Source organism: Anopheles bellator, chromosome 2, assembly GCF_943735745.2.
Source record: "Anopheles bellator chromosome 2, idAnoBellAS_SP24_06.2, whole genome shotgun sequence".
In the NCBI taxonomy this organism is placed as follows: Eukaryota; Metazoa; Arthropoda; class Insecta; order Diptera; family Culicidae; genus Anopheles; species Anopheles bellator.
In genome coordinates this window covers 57,679,094-57,693,098 of record NC_071286.1, presented here as the reverse complement: position 1 = coordinate 57,693,098, position 14,005 = coordinate 57,679,094, and the positions used below count along the sequence as shown (strand labels likewise).

General features: G+C 47.8%; 3 protein-coding genes across 7 annotated transcripts; all 3 read right to left on the bottom strand.

Moving 5' to 3' along the window:
• Positions 1-224: 224 nt before the first annotated feature.
• Positions 225-1,214, bottom strand: LOC131211622 (uncharacterized). Its single transcript, XM_058205179.1, has 2 exons — positions 1,008-1,214; positions 225-926 (listed from the first exon to the last, which is right to left on the bottom strand). The coding sequence occupies exons 1-2, from the start codon at positions 1,212-1,214 to the stop codon at positions 273-275; spliced, it is 861 nt and encodes a 286-aa protein (XP_058061162.1). The 3' UTR covers positions 225-272.
• A 336-nt stretch (positions 1,215-1,550) lies between these two features.
• Positions 1,551-8,308, bottom strand: LOC131211621 (ethanolaminephosphotransferase 1). Of its 5 annotated transcripts, none has more exons than XM_058205176.1 (8): positions 7,457-8,308; positions 5,122-5,374; positions 4,798-5,054; positions 4,573-4,727; positions 4,318-4,498; positions 3,999-4,247; positions 2,239-2,520; positions 1,551-2,179 (listed from the first exon to the last, which is right to left on the bottom strand). In XM_058205176.1, the coding sequence occupies exons 1-8, from the start codon at positions 7,511-7,513 to the stop codon at positions 1,565-1,567; spliced, it is 2,049 nt and encodes a 682-aa protein (XP_058061159.1). In that variant the 5' UTR covers positions 7,514-8,308; the 3' UTR covers positions 1,551-1,564. The 5 variants fall into 5 exon arrangements, 3 of the variants coding, with proteins under 3 accessions (XP_058061159.1, XP_058061161.1, XP_058061160.1); XR_009156906.1 differs by lacking the exons at positions 1,551-2,179; positions 2,239-2,520 and adding exons at positions 2,838-3,055; positions 3,146-3,306; XR_009156905.1 differs by lacking the exons at positions 1,551-2,179; positions 2,239-2,520 and adding an exon at positions 2,838-3,055 and having other exon boundaries at positions 3,605-4,247.
• Positions 8,309-8,720: 412 nt separating this feature from the next.
• On the bottom strand, positions 8,721-13,300 carry LOC131206861 (alpha-aminoadipic semialdehyde synthase, mitochondrial). The gene is made up of 6 exons (XM_058199443.1): positions 13,211-13,300; positions 12,904-13,050; positions 11,290-11,619; positions 9,258-11,208; positions 9,013-9,198; positions 8,721-8,951 (listed from the first exon to the last, which is right to left on the bottom strand). The coding sequence occupies exons 1-6, from the start codon at positions 13,271-13,273 to the stop codon at positions 8,836-8,838; spliced, it is 2,793 nt and encodes a 930-aa protein (XP_058055426.1). The 5' UTR covers positions 13,274-13,300; the 3' UTR covers positions 8,721-8,835.
• Positions 13,301-14,005: the final 705 nt, after the last annotated feature.

Below are 14,005 nucleotides of genomic sequence, written 5' to 3'. Positions count from 1 at the left end.
ATCAGTATCCTTTGCAACTGTCTCCTACAAAACATTACATAAACATATTGTAAATTATATAAATTTCATTGGGCGAGAATAATCGATGGTAGCCAATGGCTGGCGCAAGACAATATGTAAAAAAACACTGAAGAGCATAAGTTGTGTATGTACAGTGTCCATGAGTTGATGCATAAATTTAATGTGTTAATTCACATTACACTCGAAACTCCTTTCCAGTTCACATTAGTTTATTGTAATCTTTCAATGTCATTTCAATGTTGCTCGCGGTGCTACTCCATTACAATCGTCGCTCCTGACTTCCATTCTACAAGCTTTCTCTCACAGTTTCGAATCCAATTGACTCGTTTTATAAGCTTAAAACCAACGCTTTCAAATAGAGCCTTGGAAGGTTCATTATTAACCAGAATGCTAGCATACGAGCTTAACCCCATTTCGGCCAGTTTTTTTACTATTCCTTTCAACACAAGCTTTCCGTATCCCTTGCGCTTTTCGATAACACCGAGCGATCCAATAACGCCCATCTGCGTGAGAACACACCAACCGAGTAAATTATCGGAAGAATCGTACAACCCAATCGAAGGGTTCCAGCATATCAAACGTTCAAGCGAAAATTCTGATCCTGTTTCCCGGTGAGGCCAATGATCGTTGATAGTATGAGCATTTTCCGGTTTGAGCGAAGCGAGCCGTAATCCTTCCGGAAGGGTTACAGTCAGTGCATGTGCTTCATCCTTGGATAGATAGTAGATGTAATTTGGTCTCGCAATGCACAGCTGCACGTTGAGTTGCTTGAAAACGTCGAAGAGAAGAGTTTCATATTCACACATCACGGCAACGTAATAGTAATCCCAGTCCACTAGCTCCAGTGCACGGCGTAAGCTAACCAAAGACTCTTCCATCGTGTACATATACAGATCAATACGATCCTAGAAAAATAATTAAAAAAACAGAGCATATTTCGAATGATGGTTTTGGTACAAAACTATCCTCAACTCTATTCTACTTACAATAATAACGTACGTTCCATTTTCCCGCCAACTTCCATTCAGGCTGTAAATCACCAAGTCTTTAATTTTACGGTCGCGTTTGGACCAGTTGATGTAATTTTGCACCGTATTATAAGCTAGCTCATGGCGTGGCCAGTCTCGTTTGTACAAATCGCGCCACTCTTCCCAATCGCTGCGTGGAATTAGTTCCAATCGATCTTCTTGCATGTTTGGCTGCTGGGAGTGAACTGTGGAAACTGACCATTGACCAGGAAGTGTCCAGGAAGCAACACTAGCGGTTGCTATGGGACCATGATAAGATATGATAAGGGTGTTTGCCAGATGATTGGCGTACTTGTTTCAGAACGATTCGCATCTTAATTGTTCCAAGTTGCTTGACGTTGAACAAGCATTTATGTCCACCATATTCATAATTGGCTTAAAATTAACTGTAAGCGAGATCGCTTATCATTTGTTTTACTTTTTCTTAATCGTCGTGAAACTAATCAAAAAAGAAACACGAATTTCTCGTATGAAAAAACATCGGTTGTAATTAAAACCAAAGCCGACGAACCTTCCTATTGCCGTACACTGTTTCCCAACCAATCAACGTCGCATACTTGCGCGAAGCCCAGCTTTTCGAACATCGCCCTAGAGGGAAGATTGGTCTTAACAACACTAGCGTACGAAGTGCATCCATTTGCTTCTAAATCCTTGGCAAAAACTTTAACCACCAGCGACCCGTAGCCTCTGCGTTTAGTTGACACTCCAAGCATGCACATGGCGCCGTTCTCACCTCGAAGGCACCAACCCACTAGGTGCTGCTGTGCGTCGAACAGGCCCATGGACAAATTATGCTTTAACAGCCTCTCGATCACGCGCTCTGTTCCTTCACCCTTGAATTTCCAGCGATCGTTGATGAACTGGGCGTAAATTGGATTGATTTTCTGTGCGTAAAACCCGTCCGGGAGTGTGTACGTTATGTTTTGCGCTTGCTCACGCGACAACCGATACAACACGTTGGGAACATCGAGAACCACTTTTAAGTTGAGCGTTTGGTACACTTCCAACAGAAGCGTCCGATAGGTTGTCATGTACGATATGTACTCTTGTTTCCATTTAAACGCAAGCAGCGCCTTTCGAAGGGTTTCTTCAGAAGCATCCAGTGTGTACAGAAAAATGTAGTTTGCACTCTGAAAAAAGGCGACTCACGTAACAAGGCCATTGTAAGGTGGGATGCTTTTCGACTTACAGTTATAACAACAGTCCCGTTTTGACGCCAGCTTTCACCGTAACTGTAGATAGTCATGCTATCCGCAGGCTCGGAAGCGAGTGTCCAATGAATGAAATTTTGCAGTGTATTGTAGGCTACCTCGTACCGCGGCCAATCGCGTTTGTAAAGATCCCGAAGCTCACTCCAATCTTGCGCAGAAACTTCCATCAGACCGTCGGTGGCCATCGTCGTCATTGCTCTGTGTTCCACAATGAAGTAGATGCTGAACAGCTGTCTTGCGAAATCGAGACACTCTTGAAACTGTGTTATGGTGTTATCAGTGAGAACGTTGAGAAAGATTATTCTTATCGATGTTATGAAGCAAATGGTACTGCAAGGGTTGCCACTTCTGTTTGTTGCATCTGTCCGACCAAGGGCTGCGTTTGCACCGTCTTTTGGGATTATAGTAGATGTCCCGTCTTGTTTGTTTGTTAGTTTAAAAAAAGAGTCGAACCAGGCCGGGATTTATTAACTGTATGAAAGTATTTTTTGCTTGCTCTACACTCCTTGTAATCTATCTTCAGTCATCATTTCAGATAAAATGGACTTTCGAGATAAAACACAATTTATTCGCTTCCTTATTCCGCGGCAATGTTTATTTTTCTGATCGTTTCAGAAAGTATCTAATATGGCTCTATTTATGTATGTACAAAGGAAATAGTTTGTTTTCGACCGTTACATTACTAGTTTTCCACTAAACTCGATTCTGAACCACTGTTGACTGGTTCTCTCATAGGGCGATGTCCTCCATACCGTCGACAGGCGTTGCCGACTCCGACAGTGGCGCCGGAGTGATCTGTATCGAACGAATCGGTTACGACCGAAAGGCGGTTTTAGTAACTTCACAGACATTGAAATGGTTAACTACCGATTCTACTGGACGTACACACTGGCGATGGTCAGTAATCAAACATGCTGATGGTGGTTGAGTCGGGTAAGGAGAATGGCGTTCGATAGGCATTTCTATCCGGACACTTTTCGATGATCAGCATTGGTTTAACAGAGTTTTTTTTAGTACGCTAGTAACGGCTTATCATGCGTTCCGATCTATAAGTGGGAGAATGATGTGTTCGTTGTCGATCGTGAGCAACGTATCAAAAAATGGCCAGCAAAAAGAAGTTGAATAATAGGTTATTTGGACATGCACACCTTTTAAACGCTATCAAAATAAATAAAGTACTATCTTCGATCGTGAAGATAGAATCATGCGTCCCAACAGTAACAGAAGCCCAAGACAAAATACCACAAGAACATTGTAATTATAGCACCATGCGACGAACGTCGGATGTTAATTCTAAGCTCCACTAAGCGGCTAATCTAAACGATCATCACAACAATGTCCTACCGTTCTAATGTTAAAACACTTGCGTTGGAGTGTATTACTGCGATACTGCAAATCTGCTTGTAATAACACAACTGTACGCAAAGTTTTACGACTTTATTGCACACACGGCGAACGAAGTTGGATACGGCGAGGAAAAGGTTAGGGTCCTTCGTTCGTTGCAACATCGGGATTACCAGGTTGAAACCGGAACAACAAAAAGCTGCAGTTGGGGTTGGTTTTAGCTGTATTAGGTGTTCTAGCTGTGGGTTCTATTGTTCCACGCACACATACGCACACAGACACACTACTTTGTTTTTCTTCTACTGTTAGGAATATGATGTTGGTTAGGGTGGCTACCATTATGGTTAACTTCTAGGTGGTTAGTAGGAGTCCTTCCGGAATCCTTTGACCTTACTTTAAAACAGCGGATGCGAAAGTGATGGCACATTTCTTGCACCACTCCGGCTCCGTAGTGAAGGTGGGCGATCGTGACGAAGAACGTTAGCGCGTAGAGCAGGTATCGCTCGAAGTCGATATCCAGCTCCGGCAAGCCGAGGGACGTGTACGGCAGAATCCCAAACGCGACGGTCACACATAACAGATTCAGCAGTGCATTCCAAAGATCAGCCCGAGTATCTGACATTTGGGACACGATCAACCGGCACTAAAAAAAGGAGATATAGCAATATTATTGAAGGTTTACTGAAGAGGGTCAAACGGTGAGGGTGTCTTACGCAAATGTTCGAAAACAACGTGCCACACATCACAAAGTAGAGCCGTGGCTCCATATCTATGATGCCGTTCCTGGAGAGCAGCACCCAGAGCGTACACAGTACGAACAGACTGGCAAGTGGCACTAGCGGGCGAATCGCTTCTTTAAATGATCGCATTTTGCCCGTTTTGTCGCGATACGACCTGAGAGGTAGAGATGTTAAAAATAATGAACGTATTATCGTTTGATCCGTAATATGCACACGCTGGTTTCTCACTTGTAAATATTAGTTATTATTATAGGATGACTAGTTATGATTGCGGATACGTATAGTGTCAGTTCAAAGATGTGGCAAGGCTTCATGCCAAAGACCGGAATCTGCCAAAACTCTGCTCCGAAGATACCGGTGATTGCCAGCGTGATCGAGACCCCCTAAAAAAGCCCCCGTTCATTAAGCTTGTTGCTGATTGTTAGTCTCTCGGCTCGTGAAACAGCCACTTACCCACATTACGAAATCATACCCCCACGGCAGAAACATAATGCCCGTGATGTACTTTTCCACGTGCGGAAGGTAGAAATTAAGGAACACATTCAGCGTGATGAAGAACATTCGCACCGGAGGCAGATCGTGCGATCCAAATATGCTGAATACATAGATCGGTATAAGCACCGCCGAGTACGAATCCAATCCATGATCAAACAGCTCACCAAGTGGTCCACTGGTGCCGGTTCTTCGTGCTTGTTTGCCATCGATTCCATCTGCAATTGATGAAAGCGCATGTAGGGCAAGAGTACGGACAATGCTGAGGCGTTCTCTAGTGCTTACCGAGAGTGTACGCTACGAACAGATTAATGGCAGCCAGCAGCCACACCCAGTTGGGAACCGTATGGGATGTTTCTGTCGCTGCCTTGAAGTCTCGGTCGTAGTAACCGATCAGGAAGAAGTTTACCACCGTCAGCATGAACCCGGTGAAGGTGAGAAGGTTGGGCGCAACCCATCGGGGACACAGCAAGACTACCTTGTTCCAGAAAGGGTGCATCACGTACACGCTCAATATGCTGGTGTCAACGCAATTGTACTGATTACAGAAGGATACAAAAAAATGAGAAAGAAATTGTTTAACAAAAAACCAAGAGATTTACGATGGAAGAGATGCTGAAATGTACCGCAAAACATTGTCCACTGACACTGCAGTGTCTGTTTTAATATGTTATTATTTTAATTGAACTGAACCAGAAAAAAGCAAAACATATGTCCCACGAGCCTGGAGTGTACAGAATGCGTTAGATGTGTTGGTTTTTCACTCAAAAGAACATATTACTTATTCAAACGCTCGCAGGGTAACGCAAGATTGTGGCAGGTTCACGAGGGCTTTGAAGTACGGGTTTGGGTACGGGATTGTTACTTATTCATAACCATTGACCTACTTTCTTTAAGAAGCCCACCTCGCTTTGGATTGTCCTGCGGGGCCGTCACAGGACGACCTCATCATAGCGGCCTCTTTTCAATAGACAAGAGCAATGTCTAAAACAGGTGACCCATTTGTATCGGATAACTGCTATTTCCGTGTTGCGAGTGTTAATAAGTTGAGTTCCACTTCCGCCAACCCCAGGGTCTGTAGGTACAGAGCCGACAATACGTTCGTAACCGATAATAGCACTGTAAACGCAACGCGTCACTCGCGATAAGTGCTGTGGTTGAGTCGATAATTCATACGGGAATCTCTGGAACCGTGCGCATGTTGTTGGCTTCGGAAAGGGGTTATCCAGAGGTTGCGCCGATTGATTGCAGTGTCCCTCTGGACGAGTCACGCCACACCGTACGAACGATGGCGTTAAGAACAAGGCTCACCGACTGAAGCAACTTTCAAACCGTAATCTCGACGCTTTCACAGTTCACGCTCATCTTATTTGGTATTTTGTTAAAATTTACATTTACATTGCCACATTCTTAATTAATTGAGCGAGTTGCGAGCTGAGCAACTTCTGTTGAATCATTTCTCAATCCCAGAGCAACTGTCGGAAGTCGGAGGCTGCAAAAGCTTACAGCCAAAGGAAATAATCTATAATAGTAAAGCACGGATTATTTGCTACCGGCAGCAAGAGCTCGGGCTCGGGAGTTCAAGTGAGATCATTCACCGCTAGCATCTCCGCGTCGTAAAGTGAAGCTCATCTGTGATAAGGTCGCCACCATTGCCGGCAGTCGTTGCTAAAAATGGAAAGTGACTGTAGACGGGTACCGTTCGTCGTGTGATCGCGTGGAACTTCCCAGAATGAGGTCGCACAGCCACGATGTTGTTGCGCCGATTGTTTCCCATTGCGCACGAAGCTTATTGCGCCAAGCTAACGTTTGTTGGTTTCTGTTTTAGTCACCTATTTCGGCCGAACTCGAGCTCGACTGTATACAGTGAAACACATTGCGCGGAAATGGTGCGAAAGTGGAGCACAAAAAGTGGTTAATTAAACGGCTTTTGTTTACGCGCGATTAAATGAGCTGCTTTAGCCGTAGCGGTAAACTGTTGTTGTGCGGCAAGACAAACAACTGTGAGTTTTTTATGGGCCAAAAAAATGTTAACACTTTTATCACAATAAAAGATGGCGGGGAGACAGTATTGAGATTTACTCGTGTCTGTTTAGGAGAATTACTGAATGGTGATTCGAAGGCGCCAATTCGCTAGTTAACCAATTCAACCGAAGCACTGCACCTGATTTGGTTCGATTGCATTATTTGATAATAAACAGGACCGAGAAACCCTCGAAATGCGGCTTGATTTTGGGGCTACGGTGGCGTAACTACGAACCACACGTTTATCTTAATCCATTGTGTTTTATCGCCACCAAAAACCTTCGACGCCGTTGTTCGCTATCGTAAGACCGTCATATATTACCCGTGATGGATATTCCTGGGCAGCCGATAAGGGACCGGGTAATCCGGGCCACATGTGCTACCGGTTTCGCCGGCCGATCTATGCAACCTCATCGTCGCGCCACAATCATCTTCAATCACGCAATTCACGGTGCATGCGCTTGGCGCTGGCCACGCCACCACGCCACATCTACACGTGCGTTCGCGGATGAAGGCTTTACGTGTGTCTGATACACCCCACACACCCACAACTGCAGTGTCCGCGTCAGCTGGTGCCGTCTTCCGATCATCTTACCTTGTACTTTTCGAACCCTTTCAAGTGGGCTTCGTTGAGATACTTGATTCCGATCATTGTGATGGCCTTCCTTTCCAACTCCGGACACTGATTAAGAAACGTCCATAACCTGGGGCTGACCACAGGCAGCTCTTGGTTCCACTTTTACCACACAGTAAGTCCACTAAGTTTTACGAGCCACACGCACGATATTGAGGCACCAGGCACGGGCACACACGTATACCTTTGCACGCTAATTACAAAGTACATGCCGCATGCCGGGAAAGATCATCATCCAGCATCGGACCTCGCGCGATTCCGATGTGTGTTCAGGGTGCCGCGCCGCGAGTAACTGAGCGATCCAGTTCACACACGAGAGCGATCTCTGGACACCATTGATCATTCAGTGTATGTCCGCGGACACGAGAGTTCTCACTCAGCGCACACTGATAACGGCGCTCGAGGTCGACCGGCATTTACGATCACGTTCGCCCAAGCCCCGTGGTCTAAAGGTTAGGGTTCTCGGTTTGAGTTAGGGGTTACTTCGATTCACCGTAGCGGGTCGGACAAACAACCAGCTGGTCGCTGGCATTATCATAGTTCCGGGTGCACGACCCCCGGCCGATAGGGTCTTTTTTGGGGCGGGTAGCTCGCCCCGAATGAGTATGCTCCAGTTGAACTTTATAGTGTCACGCGAATACTTAATTCTCTCAACACTTCAGCAAACTGGCACTTGGTAGAAAAAACAAGCCTACTATTTCTGGGCTTAAAGCGTTTGTCGGTGGTGAAATACGCCCCTGTTACGGCTCCATAATTGGCTTAACTGGGCTTCCAGACCTACTGCGACGAAGCCTTCAACACTCGGTGCACTTCCATTCCAGTCGGTCTCTCGCAAGTAACTGAAAAGTGAGAGAACGGAGAACGGATTCAACGGGAACTGCGTTTCGGTCCGATTGTTTACGATGCAGACACGCGGACATGAATGCGTTCGTTGAGCACGAAAGAGTTTGCAGTCGTGTGTGTGGCTGATAAGGACACTGTTGATTCAAACGTTTGGTGTTCTCTATTTTTCATTCTATTTCTCTCATTCAGGCATGGTTCGCTCTCATTGCATCCTGACGGCGGATGAACTTTCGATGCAGCGTTGCATATGTTGCAACTGCTCTCCGTCCATCTTTTACTCAATGAAATAACCCTTTGTTTGTTGATAACAACATAACAGATTCATACTGTTGAATCTATACAAATCTAGATACAAACATACAGAAAGGACTTTTAGTTACGACGTTCTTCAATGATTCTTTTTTTATTTAAAAGTAGATGTAAAACGATGCAGGAAAATAACATGAGTCTTAGTAACAAGCGAAATTAATTGTTGTTCAAACCCTAGCCACGGTTTCCTAGAGCACCTTCGTCGTTGTCGTCGCCGTCAACCCTTCCTGTTCCAGCCGGGCCAGCATCGGGCGGTAGATGTCGGCGGTGAAGGGCAATACTACACCTCGCTGTTGGATTTCACCTGAAAGGAGGAGCACATTTTAAGGCGAGAAACTAATGGCAAACCCATCGGAGGGACGTACCATCGATAATCATTTTGGCGGCTATGGCAGCAGGAAACCCGACCGTCTTCGCCATCGCCGAGTGTCCACCCGTGGACGCCGGTTGCCCGTAGACGACAAAGTTGATGCCCCGTTCCTCGCGGCGGCCGTCACTCCAGCGGATTCCGACGTCATGCCGTAGCACGATCAGATCCCGTTCGTTATCATCTGTGAAGCACGAAACACACATTACTCTGCGGGAAACCGTATCGATTACCGGAGCATACCGAAGGCAAGTCTCTTCGACAGGAAATAGCTGAGGGTGTCGAGCGGCGAGCCCATCTTGACCACCGGTACGTTATCCAGCAATCCGAGTTCCGCAAGTCCATCAATCGTTCCGACTCTCTCCGCCAGGCGGTACTTGAGATTTTCTATGAAGATATCTGAATCGGCCAGGCCCAGTAGGTTGACGATCAGCTGCCGCCAGGTTAGCTCCGGTCCGTGAGGGTGCAACAGTGGATGAGGGTTCGGATCGATCAGTCCCAGCAGCTGCATCGGCTTGATCGTGTCCGAGAAGCCCTTGTAGCGGATTGTGCCTCGTAGTAGCGTGTGGATGTTGGTCAATCCGTACAACGACTTGTACTTGGTGGAGTCACGGTTCGGAAACCCTTCCAGTGCAAAGCCGGGCAAGAATTCGAGTTCGCGCGGAGCAGTCATCAGGTCACCACCGCCCGAGATCTCCACCACCTGGCCCTTGCTCAGATACTTGGCGGCTGAGAGAGTGTTGAGCAGGACACCGCGCGGTGACCAGGAGAATTTGTACCGAAGCGGATTGTCGGAGTGCTCGGGAGCCGGCAGACCACCGCAGAAGCTCACGAACGATTCGACCACCCCACCGTTTTCGTGCACATCCTGGATACACTCCAGGGCCAGCAGATGATCGATGCCGGGATCGAGACCCACCTCGTTCATGATCGTAACGCCCGCATCACGGGCCGCATCGTGTAGGGCACTTATCTCGTCGTTCACATAGCTTGCCGTCACCAGGTGCGTCCGACCTGCGATGCAGTGCTTCGCAATCAGACCGTGCAGAGAGTAGGGCAGCAATGACACTACGACGTCACTTTCTTCGCACAAATGTTGCAGGTTCGCCGACTCATCCTCCACATTGACGTACACCGATTCCACGCCCTGGTAACGTTGGGCCAGTCGGTCCGCTTCCTCCTTGAATTGGGCCGCCACCTTAATGCTTACGTTTGACTCCCGGTGAAGATACTCAACGAGCGGCGCCGACACGAAGCCAGCTCCCAAGACCAGCACACGCTTCTTGCCCACGTAGGAGCCTTCCGTCTTGTGGCGTGACCGGTTGTTTGATTCACGCAGTTCGTTAATGTACTCGTAGGACGGTGTTAGGCGGCCATTGCTGCAGATGATCGCTCCCTCGACCGGCTGGCAAAAGCTGTGATCCTCCAGCGGCTTCGAAGCGTCACTCTGCAGGATGTCGAGTGCGTACGGGTACAGCAAATCACCGAAGAAGTCAGTCGATTCGCGCGGTAATTGCGTTGGCATGTTGTCGATCGAACACACCAACACCCCGGGGCCTTTGAAGCTCTTCTGATCCTTGTTCCGGTCGGCATCGTACAGACAGAATGGAGTGTCGATCGTGGTGCACTCGTTCATGAACTCGATCGAACCACCTGGATCGGCGGAGATGTCACAGATGGCCAGCATCCGGTGCGGTAGTGCCGGGGACCCTCGGCTAGTCGGCAACCAGGGCGTATTGGCCGGTCGCAGTAAGTTCTTGGCATCGGGAATCGTGATCAGCTTCGGAGCACCGACCGCCCAGTATATACCGTTTACAATAACCGACGCGTACGCGGCAATGTTTTTGCTGAACGTGGAAATGTACCGCTCCGGAAACTGATCGTACTCGACGGGGTCGAAGCCACCGCCCTCGCGGCGCTCCAGATGATCGGAACGGCTTACCTCGCAACCGTACAACTTATTCGTTGATCCGTGCTCGGCCACCTTCCGCAGCATTTCTGGTGGCACGAACTCGATCGGGAGCTCCTGGAACACTTCCTGCGCGCCCTGCGATACGTTACCGGACCCGGTGAAGATGAACGTCAACGGACCGATAGATTTGGGCATCATTCCGACCGAAATTTCGTAACCACAGTCACGCACGGCTTGGCGTGCCATCGACGAGTTGCGATAGTTGTGAGCGGGGCCAACGTGCTAGCAATGGAAACAATTCCGGAAAAACGTGAACAGCGTCGAACAGGCAAGTCGAGTAGACGAGATGCTAACAAAACTTACCATGAAGGGGGTGTGATGACCCAAGGCGAGTAACCGCAAGCCCAGCCCGTGCAGGATGTTGATCATACCGGCAACTCCGGCGTACTTGCCGAACGCCACCAGCCGCAAACCGTTACGATCCATCAGCTTCTCGTAGTCGACCAGCCGGATATTTTTCTCCATGCAGGCGTCCAGAAGGGGCATGTTGGATTCCTGTGCCTTAATCGTGTGCGAGAAGAAGCAGTAGGTTTTTTGCGGGATCAGGGCATCAACCGGCACTTGCTTCACTCCGAAGATCACCGATGCCTCGCTGATGTCCTCTTGCACGGTAGCACCCGCATTGAGATATGCCTGAAACGTGATAAACAGGCCAATTGAGGAGGATGTTTTCTCTATGAACAGCTGTCCTTTTACTGAGTTTCATTTTACATTTTAGTTTATCCCCCCGAACTGACGTATTTCTATTTCTAGAAGGAAGTTACGCTGTGTAAGAGCAATCCAGTTTATAATTATAGACCTGATAGATCGGAATTTGATCAAACGAATGATTTGTCCTCATAAGCGTCCACAAAGCTTATCGGTTCGCGTGATACCGAACGGATTTTCCCCATTGAATGGTCGATTCATTAAACTCCGTCACGCCGTATATGAACGGGAACACTCAATCACCGACTCTGGAACTCGGGTTGGAAACGGAAAGTGAAAAGCCGGCACTACGCTCCAATTGGGAGGTGTGTACAGCGGCTTGAGCCATTCCTTTCGTGTCTTATCAGTTTGCTCGTGTGACCATCCGCAGCCCAGGGCGTCTAGCCAGAGGAAGCGAAAGGGAACAGCACACGGAAAGCGTTCGCAATCACCATGTTGACAACCGTGACTACCCTTATCAGAGAGGGTACGAGATATCAAGCTTAATCAAATTGCACTAATAGCGTGTGGCAAGTGTAGTGTCAATCCAAATGGTCCCCGTGGCAGCAACAGTTTTCCAAGTTGCCCAGTAAGTTACCAGCAGTAGGTGATTTTAGCTGAACGCCGATCCCGACAGCCTATGACAGATTCCATCATAATTTGTCGAATCCGCATCCGCAGGTTTGTTGGCGACATTGCACTTGGACCCTACAGTTAATGTTAATGGCGGTACTCGGTAGCAACCGGTCGAGTCAGGGTCACTTTCACTGGTTATCGCCATGAACGAATTTTGCCACAAGCACCGAGCACCGCCGGACCGCCAAGCACCGCCAAGCACCGAGCGGATTGCCTGCCACTTGTCAACAAGGTAAGCAAGCTAGGCTCACGAGGACATGAATGGTTGAGAAGGCAGTAGAGGACTTTTGCTATTTTTCGCCATCGTCGACTCTTATCACAGCATGTGCTCTCAGTAAATCTCTGTGGCTTGAGCACCAGATACCGATAATACAACGAACGATCGTAGGCTTGATCGTAGTCGTCTAACTGGTTTGGGCAAAACTTCTCCGATACTGCAGACGGTGTTCAGTTACGCGTAGATCAATGCTTAGTGTACTCGAGAACCGGTGAAACAGGGTTTGTTCGTTACTACATAAGCGACATGTCCCTTTTCAAAAGATCTCGACGACCGTCCTTGCTATCGTGTTAACGAGGGCTTGTATCGGAACTTACCTGCATCGGATAGGCTCTGCGGTTGGACGGCTGAACTATAACTTTGACGCCTAGTTTGATAAGCTTTTTCACCACCGCCGGTGGAAAAGAGGCACGCCGTTCCCATACTGATTGATCCTCGCGTCGCAAAGCGATTATTTTTCCTGTCTGGGGAAGCAGAGACATCACGTTAGCGTCAGCACCACCTTCACACATGTGGCCCAATGGTTCATGGGACTCTTATCACAATTCAAGTGTCCCAAACAAACTCTACGAAATCCAGCGGGACTCGGGGAAAAGTACTGGTTATCGGTAGAACGGCGCTTACATGTTTACCGCGAGTGAACTGCCGCACTGATAAGTATTCACTACATTTTAAAATGCGAAACATCTTAACGGATCGGCGGATGGAGTAGAACTGACTGGTGCGCTGCAGCTTATAATTGGCCACGGGGACAACATTTATCAGGGCTAGTGAGGGCATCTTGGCGATAGTCTAGACGGTGGTGGTGGACGGCGGGAAAGGAAACCGATAGTGGGCCGCCGCCACGCCACTTCGCCGAACCCATTTGTCCTGCTGAACTTGAAATATGGTCACCGTTTGCGTGTGTACGAGGGCCCGCTGATTGAGTTCCAATGGGCGCTCTCAAATGCACTGATAAGGGACAATGTGCCTGGAAACGCACGTTACTTTCTTTCGCGAGGAGAACAGCGCAGAAAGTTGAACCACTGACACACATTCGCAATGAACAGGCCAATTAGAAAAAGTTCAACTCTGTTGCAACAATAATGATCCTTGGTATATTTACGGTTCCTTCCTTCAGGCGAAATCGAAAAATTGGCGAAAGCCTCCTCCAAGTTATAGTTTAAAGATTAATTTGAGTTATGTTAACAGAACAGAACATTCTTTCGATCAAGTTGCATTTAATGCATTCTCCTTTGATAATAAATCGTAGAGCTTCAAACACGTGTTGGAGTTATTTTTTATGTTGCTCTCGATACGGGAGATCCTCTTGGTGTCCCGCCATTGGCACTGGTCTGTGCGATAAGGCGGCGAAAACGTTTCTGGTAGAAAATTAAATTCAAACTGGGCGTGTTGTCAGTTACGGAACTCTACACAACG